Source organism: Tachyglossus aculeatus, chromosome 17 (assembly GCF_015852505.1).
Source record: "Tachyglossus aculeatus isolate mTacAcu1 chromosome 17, mTacAcu1.pri, whole genome shotgun sequence".
NCBI lineage: Eukaryota > Metazoa > Chordata > Mammalia > Monotremata > Tachyglossidae > Tachyglossus > Tachyglossus aculeatus.
Genome location: NC_052082.1, coordinates 16,160,698 through 16,181,179, shown reverse-complemented (window position 1 = coordinate 16,181,179; position 20,482 = coordinate 16,160,698). Strand labels below are relative to the sequence as shown.

General features: G+C 43.5%; 1 protein-coding gene across 17 annotated transcripts in view; it reads left to right on the top strand.

Annotated features, from left to right (window-relative positions):
• The window catches only part of DOCK9 (dedicator of cytokinesis 9), a 245,483-nt gene that overhangs the window by 124,029 nt on the left and 100,972 nt on the right, over positions 1-20,482 (top strand). For all 17 annotated transcript variants that reach the window (XM_038759102.1, XM_038759096.1, XM_038759093.1 and 14 more), the window contains exon 3: positions 19,653-19,742. In XM_038759102.1, the coding sequence (XP_038615030.1) occupies positions 19,653-19,742 (90 nt within the window). The remainder of the gene's footprint in view (positions 1-19,652; positions 19,743-20,482) is intronic.

Below are 20,482 nucleotides of genomic sequence, written 5' to 3'. Positions count from 1 at the left end.
CATTCTATTTTATTTTGTTAATATGTTTTGGTTTGTTGTCTGTCTCCCCCTTCTAGACTGTGAGCCCGCTGTTGGGTAGGGACCGTCTCTATATGTTGCCAACTTGTACTTCCCAAGTGCTTAGTACAGTGCTCTGCACACAGTAAGCGCTCAATAAATATGATTGAATGAATGAATGCTTTGCACACAGTAAGCGCTCAATAAATACGATTGAATGAATGAATGCTTTGCACATAGTAAGCACTTAATAAATGCTATCATTATTATTATTACAATGGTCTCCTGAGCGTGTCTTCCGCTATTGAAGAGTAAGCCTGTAGAAAAATCTCCAGTGGCTGCCTGTCAACCTACGAATCAAGCAAAAACTCTTCACTCTTGGCTTCGCCCCCTCCTACCTCACCTCCCTTCTCTCCGTCTACAGCCCAGCCCGCGCCCTCTGCTCTTCTGCCACCGCTAACCTCCTCACTGTACCACCTTCTCGCCTGTCCTGCCTTCAACCCCCCGGCCCACGTCCTTCCCCTGGCCAGGAATGCCCTCCCTCCACACATCCTCCAAGCTAGCTCTCTTCCTCCCTTCAAAGCCCTACTGAGAGCTCACCTCCTCCAGGAGGCCTTCCCAGACTGAGCCCCCTCCTTCCTCTCCCCGCCATTCCCCCCCGCCCTACCTCCTTCCCCTCCCCACAGCACTTGTATAGATTTGTACAGATTTATTACTCTGTTTATCTTGTCCAAATTTACTATTCTATTTATTTTGTTAATGATATGCATATAGCCTTAATTCTGTTTAGTTCTGACAATTTTTACACCTGTCTACATGTTTTGTTTTGTTGTCTGTCTCCCCCTTCTAGACTGTGAGCCCGTTGTTGGGTAGGGACCGTCTCTAGATGTTGCCAACTTGTACTTCCCAAGTGCTTAGTACAGTGCTCTGCACACAGTAAGCGCTCAATAAATACGATTGAATGAATGAATGAAGTAGTGTTGCCTAGCAGAGAAAACACGGGCATGGAAGGCAGGAGATCAGGTAATAATAATAATAATAATGATAATGTGGCATTTGTTAAGCACTTACTGTATATGCTAAGCATTGGGGTAGATACAAGATACTCAGATCCCCATATGGGGTTTTAGACATGGCTCTGCCACTTGCCTGCTTTGTGACCTTGGGCAAGTCATTTAATGTCTCTGTGCCTCAATTTTCTCTTCTGAAAATGGGGAGTCAATACCCTTTCTCTCTCCTACTGAGGCTATGAGCCCCATGTGTGACTGGACCTGTGGCTGATCTGATTAACCTTTTACCCCAGTGCTTAGTGCAGTTTTGTGGCACATAAGTGTGTAATAACTACCATAAATCTTCCTCTTCTTTTTTGTCATCTTCTTCTTGGATACGCAGTGGAGGGTTCTTCTAGCGCATTGAATAACATAAAGAATCCCCAAAGATTGACCCCAAAATGACAATGATAGTAAAGTGTTTAAAAGGGGCAAAAGTCTACATATTTCTCTTTTACTTATTACCTGGAAATGTAAAAAGGTAAAATAAAAGTTGTTCGTAGTTGTCAGCACCAGTTACTTAGGGCAGATTTAGTAAATGATTTGTTGACAGTTCTGAAACAAAATGCTAAATTGAGTTATTGATACTATATATGATTTTTAATATATGCCCCATTAATGCTGCATATATCAATTTTATTCATTGGCTGCCCAGTGATTAGTTATTTGGGAGAACTCTGAAGAGTTTTCAAATTTGGAAACTTTAAAATCAGATGGATATTCAGAGTCTCTCAGCATTGTATTGAAAATTGTGGCTAATCCATTTCCCCTTAACATCCTGATTTTTATTTCCCCTCTTGCTCCTTTCCTCTTACTTACAAGAGGCAGATAATGATCTTAAAACTACTGACCTCAAAAGGAAACCCTGCCCTGCTACTTACAAAGCCTTGGAAGTCCCCAAACCCATTTCCTATCTGTCCCTTTGAAAATGAAGCATTCACACCACTTTTGTAAGATGCTGCCAGAAGATCAGGACACTTGGCTTTTGGCTTTCTCTTTAAACTTATTCCTTTATAAGTTCCTCGAAGCCTCTCTCTTTTGGAATTCAGTGGTCTACAAAATAACTTCTTGTTTCATTGTTTTTCGGGATAGCTGACATGTCTGGAATTGGATTAGGTCCCCAAACCTGGAAAAGCCATTATCTGAATTGATGCTGCCTATGGAAACCTTCAGTTTATATCTCTGACTAGCTTTTTTCGTACAGAATGCTAGTCCAGAAAATCTATAGGTTGTAAAGTAGATTAAGGGTAAAATTTAAATTGTATATTATAAATTATTCATCAATGTCTGTCTCCCCTTCTTAATTGTAAGTTGGTTGTGGGCAGGGAACGTGTCTACCAACTCTGCATTGTATTCTCCAAAATGCTGTTGAGTGCTCTGCACATAGTAAGCATTCAATAAATACCATTGATAATTGAGAATAATGGTAGAGGACATTTAGCTGATTGTCAGGAATAGCTAAGAAAAATGTTTTTTCCCCCCAAAATAGCAAGGAAAAGATGAGTTGCAGAGCATATGGCAAATTAGTTTCGTAAGTAAGTTCAAAAATGCTTTAAGGCAGTTATGAAGCATCTAACCTGCCCTTGGAAAATTCTCCCACAGTAAAATTAGTGAAATCAGCATTCTTTTCAGAATGCTTATCAGTTGTTACTTGATTTGGGCTAGTAGACCAGTGCTCTTCTTAAATTGCTGAGCAACTCCTTTGAAAAGGGAGAGACTTAAGCCAAGTTTTAGCCTGGATTTGCAAGACTATTGGTCTTTCCGTTCTCGGAGAGAGAGACTTTTTTTTCATTCAGTTGTATTTTTTGAGCACTTGCTGGGTGCAGAGCACTATGGTCAGCCTCACTGGAGAGTCTTATTTCTCAGAACACTCTGTTTAGTCCTTCATCAGTGTAAGAAGCGGAAACTAGCCTAATTACTGTCCAGCAGACAAGTTTCCAAAATACAGATCTGATAGAAACGAATAAGTGAATGAAAGACAAAGATCAGTTGCGCAGAGGGCTTGTAAAGTGGATCAGGCTTGGAGCGGGCTGTTTGCAGGAGAAGGGCTTGGCACTGGGTTCTGGCGGATGGGCAGTGGATCCCCAAGAGAAGGTGGTGGCAGCGAGAAAAAATGGGAGTTAACGGGGGTCGGCCGTTCGAGGTGCTACATTGTGGATGTGGTGGTTGAGCAGCAGGAAGCCGACCAAGGTCACCACAAGACCGTGGGGAGAAAGTAGGCAGATGGCGATGCCATTGATCCAGAAGTTGGGGGAAGGTTTAGGTGGCTTCAGTCCAAGTGATGAGGGTCATGTATTTTGAGATATTTTTCAGACAATGAGAGAGCTGGGTTGATGCCAAGAGGCTGAGGGAATGGCTTTGGTAGTCAACCGCCTATGGATGATTGTCAAACGGCATTCAGAGGGGGAGATGCATAGGGAGCGGACAGTGCCGGGAGGGAAAAAGGGGTTCCATGTGAGCCAGCTCTAAGCAGTGCTCAACCCCCTAGCAAAAAATGGCCAAGCTGCTGGTTCAAACATAGCAAGCTGATTTTCGTATTGTGCACCTAATCTGCCGGGGATTAATCAGTTTCACAATGCACATAAATTCTCTGGCTCCTTCTCCCCTTGCCCTCATGCTTCCTGGCCCAGCCTTAGGATTCTGCCACTGGGCAGGTCCACTTGCTTGTTTCAACCTTGATGAAACAGCCCTATTTAGGGCTCTTGTGCACATGTGTGTGTGTGTGTGTGTGTGTGTGTGCACGTGTCTGGGTTTGTGCACACACAGATGTCTGGGGCAGTGAGGATGTATCCTTAGCGTATGTCCAGTGCCAGAAGTACATGGATAAGGGAGAGTTCTACATCTGTTTTGCATTAGGTCTGGAACATGTAGCGTTCTGGCTTTCCCAGTGTTTGAAATGGAACTTTGGACTTGGTCCAAGGAGCTGAAATGCAACCCCGACAAAATTGTAGCGATGCTGATAGGCCAAGGGGGGGATTTGGATCAAGTGGTCAAAAGGGCAGAAGTAGCCTATGTGACAGATGAAGGAGTAGGGTGCAGTGGGGCCATTTGAAGTGCAGTTTGCTGTACAGATCATTAATTATACATCATAAGTGCCCTATGGCCTAAATAATGGTGATGGTTCACCAGAGGCAGCCTCAGAGCGACTGGGGCCTCCTAAAGCACCTAGAAACGTGGTCTTTTCTTCAGTAAGGTTTAAGGTTTCATAAAGACAAGGCAGACCCTTGACAACAAATGAGAAGCAGCGTGGCTCAGTGGAAAGAGCACGGGCTTTGGAGTCAGAGGTCATGGGTTCAAATCCCGGCTCCGACAGTTGTCAGCTGTGTGACCTTGGGCAAGTCACTTAACTTCTCTGTGCCTCAGTTACCTCATCTGTAAAATGGGGATTAAGACTGTGAGCCCCCTGTGGGACAACATGATCACCTTGTAACCTCCCCAGCGCTTAGAACAGTGCTTTGCACATAGTAAGCGCTTAATAAATGCCATTATTATTATTAGATAAGGCAAGAAGTGGCACCCTCCCAGCACACTTGCTTCCCTCTTCTCTCACCTGGCCTTGTGACTTCATGGAGACAATTTCTGCATGGGGATCAGAAGGAGGGAGTTATGTTGTGTTAATGGGAAGAAGGTTTCCCTAGTTGTTGCATTTTTTCTTTACTAGTATTTGTTTTTTTAAATGGTATCTCTTAAATGCTTTCTACGTGCCAGGCACTATACTAAGCACTGGGGTTAGATAGAAGCTAATTAGGTTGGACACGGTACTTGTACATATTTATTCTATTTATTTTATTTTGTTAATATGTTCTGTTTTGTTGTCTGTCTCCCCCTTCTAGTCTGTGAGCCTGCTGTTGGGTAGGGACTGTCTCTATATGTTGCCAACTTGTACTTCCCAAGAGCTTAGTACAGTGCTCTGCACACAGTAAGCGCTCAATAAATACGATTGGATGAACGAATGAATGAATGTTCCACATGGCGGTCACAGTCTTAATCCCCATTTTACAGATAACTGAGCCCCAGAGAAGTGGACTGACTTGCCCAAGGTCACACAGCGAAGAAGTGGCGGAGCTGGGATTAGAATTCGGTCCTTCTGACTCCCAGGCCTAGCAGTGTGGCTTAGTGGGAAGAGCACGGGTTTGGGAGTCAGAGGTCGTGGGTTCTAATCCCACCTCTGCCACTTGTCAGCTGTGTGACTTTGGACAAGTCACTTAACTTCTCTGTGCCTCAGTTACCTCATCTGTAAAATGGGGGTGAAGCCTGTGAGCCCCACGTGGGTCAACCTGACTACCTTTTGTCTACCCCAGTGCTTGGCACATAGTAAGTGCTTAACAAGTACCATCATCATCATTATTCCAGCGCTAAGAACAGTGCTTGGCACATAGAAAGCACTTAACAAATACCATCATTATTATGATCCACTAGACAACACTGCTTCCCATTTTGAAGGGTGCTCTATCTGCTTCACCCTGCAATGTGAAGGGTACTCTCCCAAGTGCTTAGTACACAGTGCTCTGCAAACGTGAAGCACTCTTTAAATCCCACTGATTGATTGACTGTTGGTGCCCTGGAGCCTTGGTGCAGTGACATCTGTTGCCTTCTAGGGACCATGTGAACTGGGTGGGGCTAGCTATGGTCATCACGGTGAATGGCATTGGGAAGTTTTCTGCATTCTGGTAGAAGCCGTGCTCTCTAGGACAGATGCGGTCTGCAACCAGGGGAGGGGAAGTTGAGTGGAAAAGATCAGAAATGGGGAAAAGGAGATCTCTGGCCAAATAAGAAAATTTTATGTGTGTTCCATTTTGCCTTTTTCACCATTGTCAGTGGTATTTATTGAGTGCTTCATGTGTACACTTGGGGGAATACAAGAGAACAGAGTTGGTAGACACATTCCCTTCCCACAAGGAGCTGAGGAGCTTACATGTAATGAAGGCAAGCAGAAGTTATTTACAAATAGTGAACACAGGAGGAAAAGCACTAGTGTGATTATTAGCAACCAAAGTAGGCAAAAAAGCTAGATTAAATGAATAATAAATGCAAATTTTAAAAATGTATATGCAGGTCTAAAAACTGTGCTTATGGGGTTGAAACCTCACCTGCCCATAAAATCATCTGGCTCATGACACATCATCATCTCTCTCTCCTCACCTTTAATTTGATTTCATGCGTTTTTATCTCGTATCTAGTAGTAGGACGGGGAGTGGTATTTACAGTCTTCTAGACTCTAAGCTCACTGTGGGCAGGGAATGTGTCTGCCAACTCTGTTTTAAGGTACTCCCCCAAGTTTTTAGTACAGCACCCTTTCAAGCAAAAAATGCTTAATTAATATGATTGATTGAGGGCTGATTCAGTGCACTGCATGGTATTAAGCACTTCACATTTCTGGATTTCTTCGCAGTCACAGTCTTCAGGGCAACCTTGTGAAGTAAGTCAAAGTACCACTGTTTTAAGCCTACCTACGGATGACTCAAAAAGAAAAAGAATAGATTTGATTCGACTTAGCAAGGCATGACTGTAGACCAAATATTTTCATTCAGCTCTCATTTGGGAGCCTATAAAGTTTCTACATTGTCTGCTTGGCCCTACTCTGGTTCACACTTCCACTGACTTCTCTCTGCTGCATTCTGCACCTATGCTCAAAAAGACACTTCTCAGGTGTGAATTGCCCACCTGGATCAAGGCTTTTGATTTTCAGAGTGATGTTCAGTTGAACTTGAGGGGTGGTTTTCACTCTCTTCCTCCAAGAGCCAAAGTGGACTCTCTTTCCTAGTCCTTTTATGATGTGAAACTGTGCTTTCTCTGGAGATGTCCGGTAAGCAACTGGCTCACGAGAACGAGGGGGACCTTGTGGGTCAGGCTGCCTGCCAGAGTTTCTGCTTCACCCCATGACATGGGAACGCCCTGAGAGAAAGTCAGTGTCTGTGGGTGTTGGAACCTGATTCAGTCATAAGCAAAACCATATTCTGTGTCTTGAGACAAATGAGCTTGGCAGGATTTTGGAACGGATCCTCCACACTAGTCTTTGCAGTGAGGATGAGTGGAATTCCTGTAGTTATTCAGTGTTAGTGTTCAATACTTACCATGTATGAAATGGTCAATCTGCAGATGTTTTTCTTGAAGTGGTTTCAGGTTGACACTGTTGACAACTGTACTGACACTTGACACACTTGCGATGATGCAGTTTGGCACGGTGTTTAGCGCACAGCGCTGTCAAACCATATGTCTAATGTGAGCATATAACACTGAGGGATTACAGAACAATTTGAATGCAGACTACACCCTTTTGGCTGAGCTGCACAATCGGTGGAGGGATCAGACCATCAATCTCTGGGAAAATCATTCCTTATTTCATTACCTTGTCCCTCTCTTCTTGAAGGTCTGCTCTGAAGAGGATCCGTAATTATTTGTCTTGCATTTTTGTGACTCAGTCCCTTCCTCTCTACGGGAGTGGAGTTTTGTTGAAGCTGGACTGCAGTTTGAATCCCACTTTTCTCAGAATGGGAATGAAGCCTTCCTATTTTGAGGTTCATTTGCTTTATGTAGCTTGCAAAACACATTTTATTTTTACAGGTTCCAGTTTCCAGTTACAGTCCTTATGAGATAGGAAGTTGGGTGTTTTAGAACCACAAAAATGGAAGGCACTCAATACGCCGTGCTCAGTGATTCACAGCGGGCTTCTTGGTGCTAAGGCAGGAGATCTTTTCATCGAGAAACCAAGTAGCAAAATGGCAATTCCAGACAACAGAACATCAAAACAGACATGAGCCCCAGCTTCCTCTCTCAGGAGCCTCATGTCAGGAGCCTTCTTCTCTAAAGCAACACAAAAATCTGTTTACAGGAGGTCTGTATGGACTCAGAATCCCAGTTCTTTCTCAGAAAAGCTAATCAAAACAAGTGTCCTTCCCTTTGATGTTTTCTTGCGATCCAGGAAGTGACAATCTCCCAGCTTTTTATAGCCCACTCCTGTCTAGAGAAGGCCACCCCACTCAATTCCAGTCCCTTCTTTTAAGTGAGTGTCCTATTTAAAAACAAAACCCCACCAGTCCTGTTTCAGAAAAGTAAAACTGGTGCCTGGAGGCAGAGATTCTTGAAGGGGTTTCTCCACCTGGCTGGAGAAAGCAGATCAGTTTGAGTTTGACAGCCCCCCTTTTTTTTGTTTTTTATGATATTTGTTAAGCACTTACTATGTACCAGGCACAGTACTAAGCACTGGGGCAGATACAAGCTAAGAATGATAATAATAGTAATAATGATGACATTTTTTAAGTGCTTACTATGTACCAAGCGCTGTGAACACAGTCCATGTCCCACATGGGGTTTGCAGTCTTAATCCCCATTTTACAGATGAGGGAACTGAGGGAACTGAGAAGAGAAGCAACTTGCCCAAGGTCCCACTGCAGTGAAGTGGCAGAGCCAGGATTAGAACCCAGGTCCTTCTGATTCCCAGGCTTGTGTTCTATCCACTAGGCCATGCTGCTTTTCGTGAAGATACTTCCCCCCAAAACAATTCCACCATCCCTCTTTTACTGTTAATAATAATAATGACAGCATTTATTAAGCACTTACTATGTGCAAAGCACTGTTCTAAGCGCTGGGGAGGTTACAAGGGGATCAGGTTGTCCCACGGGGGGCTCCCAGTCTTAATCCCCATTTTACAGATGAGGGAACTGAGGCCCAGAGAAGTGAAGTGACTTGCCCAAGGTCACACAGCAGACATGTGGCAGAGCCGGGATTCGAACCCCTGACCTCTGACTCCAAAGCCCGGGCTCTTTCCACTGAGCCACGCTAAGTGTAGGTGTGTGTCAACGAGGCAGACTCATCCCGAGTGGTGGGGTATCTTATTCCCTGAGCCAATTAAATGGTACCTTAGATACCTACTCTACTAGTATTGTTTGTTTGATGGTACTTATTAAATGCCTACTAGGTGTTAAACACTGTTCTTAGCTCTGGGGTAGGTACAAGATAATTAGGTCAGACACAGTCCCTGTCCTGCATGGGGTTCCCAGTCTTAAGTGGGAGGGAGAACAGGTATTAAATCTCCATTTTACAGATGAGGAAAACTGAGGCACAGAGAAGTTAAGTGACTTAACCAAGGTCACACACTTAGCAATTGGCAGACCAATTGGCAGAACCAGGATTAATAATAATAATAATAGTAATAATAATGGTATCTGTTAAACACTTACTATGTGCCAAGCACTGTTTGAGCACTGGGGTAGATACACGTTAATCAGTTTGTCCCACTTGGGACTCATCAATCAATCAATCAGTCGTATTTATTGAGCGCTTACTATGTGCAGAGCACTGTACTAAGCACTTGGGAAGTACAAATTGGCAACATATAGAGACAGTCCCTACCCAACAGTGGGCTTACAGTCTAAAAGGGGGAGACAGAGAACAAAACCAAACATACTAACAAAATAAAATAAATAGAATAGATATGTACAAATAAATTAAATAAATAAATAAATACAGTAAAAAAAATATGTACAAGACTCATAGTCTTAATCCCCATTTTACAGATGAGGTAACTGAGGCACAGAGAAGTGAAGTGACTCCCCCAAGGTCACACAGCAGACACGTGGCAGAGCCAGGATTAGAACCCAGGTCCTCTGACTCCCAGGCCCAAGCTCTTTCCACTAGGTTCTGTTCTCTGTCTCCCCCTTTTAGACCGTGAGCCCACTGTTGGGTAGGGACTGTCTCTATGTGTTGCCAATTTGTACTTCCCAAGCGCTTAGTACAGTGCTCTGCACATAGTAAGCGCTCAATAAATACGATTGATTGATTGATTGATTGATTGAGAGCAAACATTGAGGGGCCGATGGGGCAGCCATAAGTCCTCTTCCTACCTCCTAGGAGCAAGATGAGCACTGGCCAGACCTGCCAAAAGGCCAGCTGGGCAGGGGTGACCATTTTCTCCTCAGCCTGGTCAACAACCTGAGGGTGAGTTCAGGGGTCTTCGCCTCTGCTGGGGATTGGGGCTGGGAAGGAGACTCTTTTTAACCAACCCCCCTACCAGCACCCAGGAATCACAAGGATCTTTGTGCTTTTGCTGGGCACAGTCTGGACTGCTTTTGCATCCTCCCATCCCCGTCGAGAGCAAGATAAATATTCCTTTTCCCTTGAAGGCCCATCTTCCAAAGCCCCACATCCTCATACTGCATCTGTCAAGTTCTACCCCAAGTTAACCTGTGCTCTTAAACCGAAAAACTGGGCCCAAGTCAAGGGCCAGTGGCCTGTGGAGATTATCTTCCCCAAACGTTCATATAATCAAAACCTGGGTTGGTTGGTTGGTTCTTGGGAAGGGGAGAGAGGGAAGTTTCTCTGCCAGCGGTGGTGACTGTAAGCAAGCGGGCTAAAACCAACGCTACAATTAGCTGTCCCGTGCTATTTTACCATTCGTGTTTGGGAAACAATTACATTGAGTTTGAAAAAAGATTTGATTTGCATTTATTGCTCAAAAATCCAATCGTTTTCTAGAGCTGAGCTAAAAATGCTTTGATTTCAGCTGTAGGATGGACACACCAACTTCACCGGGAGAGTCAAATCCAAAGTTTACATAGAGTAGATTTGTCCTGCCTTCCTGGCGTGAACCCTGAGGAATAACTGCCTTGGGTTGTTTTAAACAGTAAAGGACTATTAATAACCATTTCTGTGAACTACGGAGACTGACAAAAAATCATTTGGAATGTACTAAGGCATTATATGCTTCAAACTGAATAGATCTCATGTGCTTTTCTGCCAAGTTATTTGCTGCTTGTTTTTCACAAGATTTCCTTCCCAGTAAATAGGCCCAGAAATACTTTTTAAAATTAGCTTTAATTTTCAAATTCCTGTCACACTTCTTGGTGGAAAGTGATTTGTAGCTTTCAAATATCATCTGGGTGGAACAAAGTCAGCGAATTTGTTGATTCTGAAGCCAGTAAATTGCAGAATTGCTCACACTCTTCAGCTGTCCTCCTTAGTTTAGGCTTTTTTCATACTTTTTCTGCTTATCATACATCTCTGCTTTTAAAAGTGTGAAGTGGTAAAACCCGGAAAATAGAAAACTTTTATTTAAATCTCACCATGACAGAGGGTTTTGGGTTTCATTAAGCATATCTGGTTCTGAATTGGGCCTCTCGTATTGAAAGCAAGTTATGGAACTAGCTTCTCTGTACCGGTTACCTCATCCGTAAAATGGGGAATAAGACTATGGGACAACCTGAATACATTGAATCTACCCCATTGCTTAGAACAGTGCCTGAGACATAGTAAGTACCTAACAAATACCATAATAATTATTATTATATTATTATTAATAGGATTTTCACATTCATTCAGTCAGTTGAATGTATTGAGCACTTACTGTGTGCAGAGCACTGTAATAAGCAGCTTCATTCATTCTGTGGATTCATTCTGTGGATACAAGGGAGTAAATTCCAGCAATTCCTTAGGGCGATTTCCAAATTCACCTTTCAGAATAACCTACAAGGTCAGCAGTTGAGAAAATGAGTTTTTGGACTATCTACTACACGTATTTCTCCTCCAGATTACACCTAGTCTGAAATGTGTAAACTAAAACATGTAGTTTAAAATGTGTAGACTAAAATTGACTTTGGCATAGAAGAAATGTGAAACAGTACAATAGTACAAAAAGGTCATGTTCTTTACTGCTTAATTTTGTGGAAGTTCCAGTTGCTCAATTGATGACATTTGTTAAGCACTTACCATGTGCAGCTCTGTAACTCAGCACTTGTGAGAGTACAACCACATTCCTGGCCCACAAGGAGCCTCACAGCTTACAGGAGGAGGCTCCAGGAGCTTTAGTATCTGATGTCTTTCAGCCAAACAAATGTAGAAAGTCCGGGGAAAGATTTAATCCACAGTCATGGGTTAATGGTGAGAAAAAGCTTGTTGAAATTGAGTATTACTTGTTTAAGATGAAGGCCACCCTATCATTTTATTTTTAGAGTTTGGGCCTTGAAGTAAACCTCTTTCGACTTCAGTATTAAAAACATTAAAAACATGAATTTATCTTGCTTGTTTTTTCTCTCCTTGTTGAGCAGCTAGGAAAAAATATAATCATAGTGGAGGGATAACAACTTCAGCTCGATCAAGTCCCTCCTATGACCCACCTGCAGAATTTCAGGGAAAATACCGTCGAGGGAGAGCCTTGCGTCTCAGGGCTTTGCCATTTTCCCCTGCCCACCATTTTAGGGTAAGAGTGGCAACAGTAAAAAGAGCCCGGGAATAATGAAGATAATAATAATACTCGTCCCATTGTTTGTACGAAGTGCTGGGGTAGATACAAGATAATCAGGTCAGACACAGTCCCTGTTCCACATGAGGCTCACAGTAGGAGGAAGAACAGGCATTTCATCCCATTTTACAGATAAGGAAACCGAGGATGGAGAAGTGCCTTGCCCAAGGTCACACAGCAGCAACGTGGTTACACCAGGGTTAGAATTCAGCTCCTTTGCTCTTTCCACTAGGCCACATTGTGTCTCCTGTGGAATCACTTTGGAAAAGGACCAGGTGCACCTGCCTCTCTTCAGAGAGTTGTATGTCTGTGAGAGTGATGGCTGGGTTGTAGCCTGGGCACCAGCAAATCATGCCTCAAAAGTGTGGAAGCGTGGATCTCTCTCCCTTTCACTCTGCAGACAGATCACCTCCCGCCCCCTCCAGCTCTCCAGGAGGTTCCAGCCAGGAAGGGCTTTGTTCTGGGGCTTGAAACGCTGGCAGTCACCCATAGGAAAGGAGCCATGAGCCTGCTTAGTCCCCCTGCTGCTGCCCACCCCATCCATTTTCTACCTGGTGACAGGAGGACCTGAAGTTGCAGCCTAGGGTGGCTCCAGGACGGGAGTCAGTGACCAGGGCTGGTGCCGACGAAGCCCAGCCGAAATTCTCCAGGCCGGCCACACCCAGAGTTCAGCGGCAGCCCCTGCGTCATGGCACGTTGGCAAATGCAAGCAGTGCTGGCATGTTTACGCTTTTTCAATCACTTGGCTTTAAAGGAAATAGCAAAGACCTTCAATTTTAGAAGAATAATAATTATGGTATTTATTAAGCGCTTACTATGTGCCAAGCACCCTTCTAAGCACTAGGGTAGATACAAGGTAATCAGGTTGGACACAGTCCCTGTCCCCCATGGGACTCACAGTCCTAATTATGCCTTTTACAGATGAGGTAACTGAGGCCTAGAGAGGTGAAACTCCTCACCCTCGGCTTCAAGGCTGTCCATCACCTCGCCCCCTCCTACCTCACCTCCCTTCTCTCCTTCTCCAGCCCAGCCCGCACCCTCCGCTCCTCTGCCACTAATCTCCTCACTGTGCCTCGTTCTCGCTCGTCCCACCGTCGACCCCCGGCCCACGTCATCCCCCTGGCCTGGAATGCCCTCCCTCCACACATCCACCAAGCTAGCTCTCTTTCTCCCTTCAAGGCCCTACTGAGAGCTCACCTCCTCCAAGAGGCCTTCCCACACTGAGCTCCCTCCTTCCTCTCCCCCTCCTCCCCCTCCCTATTCCCCCCACCTTACCTCCTTCCCCTGCCCACAGCACCTGTATATATGTATATATGTTTGTACGTGTTTATTACTCTATTTATTTTATTTGTACATGTTTATTGTAATTATTTTATTTTGTTAATATGTTTTGTTTTGTTCTCTGTCTCACCCTTCTAGACTGTGAGCCCACTGTTGGGTAGGGACCGTCTCTATATGTTGCCAACTTGTACTTCCCAAGCGCTTAGTACAGTGCTCTGCACACAGTAAGCGCTCAATAAATGCGATTGAATGAAAGTGACGTGCCCAAGGTCACACAGCAGACAAGTGGTGGAGCTGGGATTAGAACCCATGACCTTCTGATTCCCAGGCCCGTGTCCTATCCACTACGTCATGCTGCTTCAACAACAACAACAATAATAATAATGTTGTATTATTATAGTAATAGATTATATCATGTTATTATAATATTTGTTATTGTTAATAATAATAATGATAATAATTGTGATATTTGTTAAGCACTTACTGTGTGCGAAGCACTGTACTAGGTGCTGGGGTAGATAGAAGAAAACTGGGTTGGACACAGTCCCTGTCCCACATAGAACTCACAGTCCCAATCCCCGTTTTACAGATGAGGTAACTGAGACACAGAGAAGTTAAGTGATTTTTCCAGAATGATTTTGGCAGCATATTCCCGGCAAGATCAGAATGTCCTTGTGGGCCCAGGGCCTTTCTCTTCTCCTTTTGGAGAGACTCTGCCATGAAAGGATTCTCCAGTCTTTTTGGAATGTTGACTGGTGACAAGAAATGGAGATTCCTTTGTTTCCGCACAGTCTGCTCGGAAAAAGCCATCGGGGACTTTCTCGCTGGCCAGTCGGTTCTTGACCTTGTAACACTGAAAGGGCATCTTCAAAGTACAATTGCTAGTTTGTAAAACCCCGGAAGTCCTGAATAAAACAGGATGGTGATGCATGCCAGCGAGTAGTGATACCAAAGATTTGTCATTCCATAACATACAGAAAGTTTATTTAATAAATCCTCTCTAGTGGTGCACTGGTCCAATTCATTACGGTTTGGAAAAACGATTCAATTGGTGTATTTTCTTCCAGCCTCCCCAAGTCATAGTCTTACTTAGGGGCTCATTTTAATCTTGCACTTGCCCCCAGTTGGAATATTAGGAAAGGATAATAACAATAATAATAATAGTATTTGTTAAGTGCTTACTATGTGCAAAGCACTGTTCTAAGTGCTGATAATGCCCAGTGAAGAAGGATCCTCTGAGTTCTAGTGATTCCACACTCTTAGCACTATTTTATTCATGAAGGAACTAAGATGTAGGGATTTAGGGTTGTTGACCTAGATCCCGGGGGTTGTGCGAGTTTTGCATTAGTTAAAGAAATGAAGAAAATATTTCTGCTCCCATGCTCTTGTCAAGGTTTTCAAGATTTTGTTTTGAAAGTACCGTACGTTTCCCATCTGGGTACCTCTGTTGCAGTGATTTTTCAGTCACCCTTTCCACCCACCCCAACCTCTTCAGTTGGGAAATCCCCTGGTGACAGGGAGAGCAGCTCTAAAACACCAGAAGCAGACTGAAGTTTTACAGATTTTTTTCTTTGTATTAGAGTAGGTTAGCTGTCAAACACATATTAGTAAATGGATCGTTCTCCTCTTCCCCTAGTAAGGGAAACCCTCTAGACTGCTTGTTGTAGGCAGGGAGTGTGTGTGTTAATTGTTATATTTTACTCTCCTGAGCACTTAGTACAGTGGCTCAGTGGAAAGAGCACCGGCTTTGGAGTCAGAGGTCATGTGTTCAAATCCCGGCTCAGCCAATTGTCAGCTGTGTGACTTTACTTTGGGCAAGTCACTTGACTTCTCTGGGCCTCAGTTACCTCGTCTAAAATGAGGATGTAGATTGTGAGCCAGCCCCCCCGGGACAACCTGATCACCTTGTAACCTCCCCAGCGCTTAGAACAGTGCTTTGCACATAGTAAGCGCTTAATAAATGCCATTATTATTATTATTACAGGCTCTGCGGACAGTAAACACTTAATAAATATGATTGAATGAATAAGAACTATTTATTTTATTCTAGTATTTGTTTCCAGCACTGCTGCATGCACTGAGGTAGATATAAATTCATCCAGTTAAATACAGTCCCTGCCCCACATGGGGCTCACAGCTTAAGTAGGAGGGAAAACAGGTACTGAATCCACTTTTTTACAGTTGAGGAAACAGGCCCAGAGAAGTTAAGTGACTTGACCAAGGTTACATGACAGGTAGGCAGAGACGGGGAGTCCCAGGCCCGTGCCCTTTCCACTAGACCATGCTGCTTCCCTACTGTACTGTAAGGACTGTCAACATGCCCTGGTTTATCTAAGGGTCTTCGTCTAAGTTCCACTGGATGGGGCTTCAAAGACTTTCCAGGGTCTGAAAAGTGGTGCTTTTCTGTCAGTACAATCAGTCAATCAATCAGTCATATTTATTGAGCGCTTACTGAGCTTATTGAGCGCTTGATGGTATTTATTAAGACCTTATTAGATGCTAAACCCTTTTCTATGTGCTGGGGAAGAAACAGGATAATAAGAATAGGCACGGTCCCTAGATTACCACAGGACTCACAGTCTAAGAGCAAGGGAAGAGGAGGTATCTCCATTTTACAGACAACACCAAAGGCACAGAGAGGTTGTGACTTGTCTAAGATTGCACAGCAGGCCAGTGACAGAGCTGGCATTAGAACCCAGGTCTCCAGGACTCCCAGAGCTACTCTCTGTATACCCAGTCACGCTGCCACTTATCTTTCAGATCAAGGAGGAACACAATTTAGTCTGCAGGGTGAATTTAGTCTGTGGGCTAAATTCATTCCCATAAACTATTTAATCCAGCCCATGGCCCCTCATTTTGCAGCTGAAGTGGCTCCTGCCTGAACGACACATTTAGCAACCTCCCAGCACACTGTGATTCCAGGAAACTTCAGGAACAGCCGCACAACAGGGATTCACGAATGTCTCCCCGGCTGGATCCAAGCCCGGGAGGAGCCGCCCCAGAAAGGGATAGCTGCAATTCCACTAGATTGTAAACTCCATGAGGGCAGAGATTGGGTCTTCCAACTCTCCCAGGAGCCTAGTGTCATGCTGTGCACCCAGTAAACGCTCAGTAAAGCAGCAAGGTTTAGTGGATACAGTGCGCATTTGCGCGTGCATGCGCTTGGGATTCAGAAGGACCTGGTTCTAATCCCAGCTCCACCATTTTTCTGCTCTGTGATCCTGGGTAAGTCACTTCACTTCTCCAGGTCTCAGTCACCTCATCTGTAAAATGGGGATTAAGATGGTGAGCCCCATGTGGAACATGGACTGTGTCCAAGCTGCTTTGCTTATGTGTACCCCAGTGCTCAATACAGTGCCTGACACATAGTAAGCACTTCACAAATACCACAGTAAGTACCATATACTGATTGACTGAATTCCAAACTCTGAAACGAACCCTATCCTAACCCTCTGCTCTCTACTGTTAGCCCATTGGACACTTAGAAGGAGGCTCACCCCTGCTTTAAAGTAGTAAAGTCTTTCTCCCTTTCTCTACATTCTGACCATGATGAGAAAATTTTATACCACTAGGTCTGGACTAGCTGCCACTAGCTGACTCCATAAAGATCTACTGATCAGTTAATTAGTTAGTATTTATTGATCACTTACTATGTGCAGAGCACTGTACCAAGTGCTTGGGATAATAAAATGCAACAAAATTAGCAGACACGTTCCCTTCCCATAATGAGCTTATTGGTGGCACTGATTTCCTTTTCCATGTGAATTGGGCTTCACAATTGCAGTGAGTCTTGCTTGCTGCTACATGGGCTATTGGGAGCCTGAATTTGGGAATATGGTACTAAAGTGATTTAATAACAAAATGTACTTTGTTTATTAAGGTGTTTTAATTTGCTTAAGAAAATAAATAAAGAAAATAAATCTATGCATAAAATTATGAGAAAGGGATGTTCCTCAAGAGGTTACATAATTATATGATCATCGTACCTCTAAATGTCACCAGAATTCTTTTACAGCAGTGTATAGAAAGGCGGAGCAGAGGAAGGATGGGGCGGAAACAGCCAAAAGATGTCATACTAAGGAAGTCAGTCACCTCTGAATAGCACAAGACTGACTTGTTTGTTTGGTTTAGGTCATTTGTTAGCACTTCCTGTGTGCCAGGCACTGAACTAAGTCATAGGGTAGATACAAGCTCTTCAGGTTGAACACAGACCTTGTGTCTCATGGGGCTCACAGTCTTAATCCCAATTTGAGGATGAGGCAACTGAAGCACAGAGAATTGAAGTGATTTAGCCAGGGTGACACAGCAGACAAGTGGTGGAGCTGGGATTAAACATCAGGTCCTTCTGATTCCCAGGTCTGTGCTCCATCTACTTGTTGCTGTAGCCTGTCCATTGCCTGGTCTTGGGAGTAAGGAGGACAAGAGGAGGGGAAGTTCTCCTGACATGTGGCATCTCATGAGCACCTTCAGTGTCATCATCAATGGCATTTGCACCCCTACTGTGTTCTGAGCACTGAACTAAGTGCTCATGAGGGTTAACAGACAATCTGTGACCTCGAGGATTTTACCATCTAGCAAAGAAAACAGACGCTAAAATAATTTATAAGTAGGAGGGGGAAGTTGCTATATTTAAATGTTTGCATATGCATGCTGGTGGAGGAGGAAGTGGGGTTGGGTTTTTGAGTCCTTGGCAGGTGTGGACTCAGGTGCAAAATCAGTCAAAGGTATTTATTGAGCACTTAGCATGTGGAGCACCACACTACGCTTGAGAGAGTACAAAATAATCAAGTTTTAGTTGGTACAAGCCAATCCCTCCCCACAAGGGGTTCACAATCCAACGGGGGAAGACAGACATGAAAATAAATTGCAGAAAGGGAAAGCAGTAGAATATAAGGATGTAAGGATCATCATCAATCGTATTTATTGAGCGCTTACTGTATGCAGAGCACTGTACTAAGTGCTTAAAAAAATCTTAGATTGACTTTTGTTGTTTGGCTGTATAACTCCATTTTGAATCATACAGCTGGCTAGTCAGTGATTTTTCTTTTTTTGGGCGGTCTCAGCGTAGCTGCATTCAAGGATTTTAGGCGTATGTACAAAAATAGAGATACTTATACCTGGTATTGATATTCTTTCAGGTAGAGATACTGAAATATCTCTGATACTGAAATAGAGATATTTTTACCTGGTATTGATATTCTTTCAGGTATTCTGTCTTACCTCCGTCTTACCTCCTTCCCTTCCCCACAGCACCTGTATATATGTATATATGGTTGTACATATTTATTACTCTATTTATTTATTTATTTTACTTGTACATTTCTATCCTACTTATTTTATTTTGTTGGTATGTTTGGTTCTGTTCTCTGTCTCCCCCTTTTAGACTGTGAGCCCACTGTTGGGTAGGGACTGTCTCTATGTGATGCCAATTTGTACTTCCCAAGCGCTTAGTACAGTGCTCTGCACATAGTAAGCGCTCAATAAATACGATTGATTGATTGATTGATTGATTATTCTTTAAGGATATTTACCTAAGTGCTGTGGGTGAATATCAAAGTGCTTATACAGAGGGGAGTGCGGATAGGGAAAATGAGGCTTTAGCAATACAGTGGCAGGGAAGAAGGGTGAGGAGATGATTAGTTAGGGAAGATCTCCTGAAGGAGATGTTAATTTAATAGGGCTTTGAAGGTGGGTAGAGTAGTGATAAAGGGGAAGGAACTCCAGGCAGGAGAGAAAGAATGAGGACTATGGTGAGAGAAATAAATGAGAATGAGAAACAGTGAGTAGGTTGACATTAGAGGAGCCAAGTGTGTGAGTTGCACAAAACAGCTGGCTTTCTCTTCAGTTCATCCATGATGGATCAGTTAATCAATCGAATTTATTGAGTGCTTACTGTGTGCAGGGCACTGTCCTAAGAACTATGCAGTTCTGAAGTCTCAGGTCCAAGGCTCATCTAGTATTCTCAACGGGAGACTTCCTCATCGTCAGGTGCTTATTTTGGAAGTCTTACTTTCATGCTGTTTTCATTTGCTGTTACCTTAGAGTTTCCATTTAATTGAGAAGACTGTACCTTGTGCTCTTATTAACAGACGGCAATTTTGAGGCGACAGGGTCGGTATATTTGCTCCACTGTACCTGCCAATGCAGAAAAGGAGGCTCAGAGTTTGTTTGTAACGGAGGTAAGTGTTTCTGTTATATTCCCTACACACGTGGCCTTTGAGGTCTGTTGATCCCCAATTTTTTTTTGGCCAGTTATGTTTTCTGTGAATTGTTACTGGTCGTCCATAACTTGTAGCACATTTGTGGGAAAAGTTGAGTCAATTCAAGTTCACAACTCATTTTCAGAGTGTGCAGAGCCTATAAATTCACATTAGCATTGAGCACTGCCAAATGATAAGCCTGAATTATGAAGCATCCCATAACTAGAGTAAGTAATAGGCTTAAACTGAATGTGTCAGGAGTATTTTTGTGTAATTATTACTCCTTGCCCACTTGCCTAGAGCATAAAGAAAAAGATACCAGAAGAAAACTGAGGGAGTGAGGAATACGAAGAGACAGAAACCATCTTTCATTTCAGCATTGTTGGTGGTGTAATAGATACTGGGGATGGATGTTGATTCTGGCCTGTGTCTATTGCATATTGTACTAATTTTGCAGAGAAATCAAATATACATTTTCTTGTCAAGAACGAGCAAATTAAATGGCTCATTTTTAGCGAGTTCTTCCAGTGGTAAAATCCAGAATATCAAGGCATTTTTCCCTTCAATAATCACGGATTCAATGGTTAATTGACATTTTCCTGCTTATGTTTCTGTACAGTTGTCCTGTGCATCACCAGATATTTAATTCAGTGGAATTTTGAATTCAGTGGAAAATACGTTAGACACATTTAACCAAATGTTTGATTGTGGTTGAAATT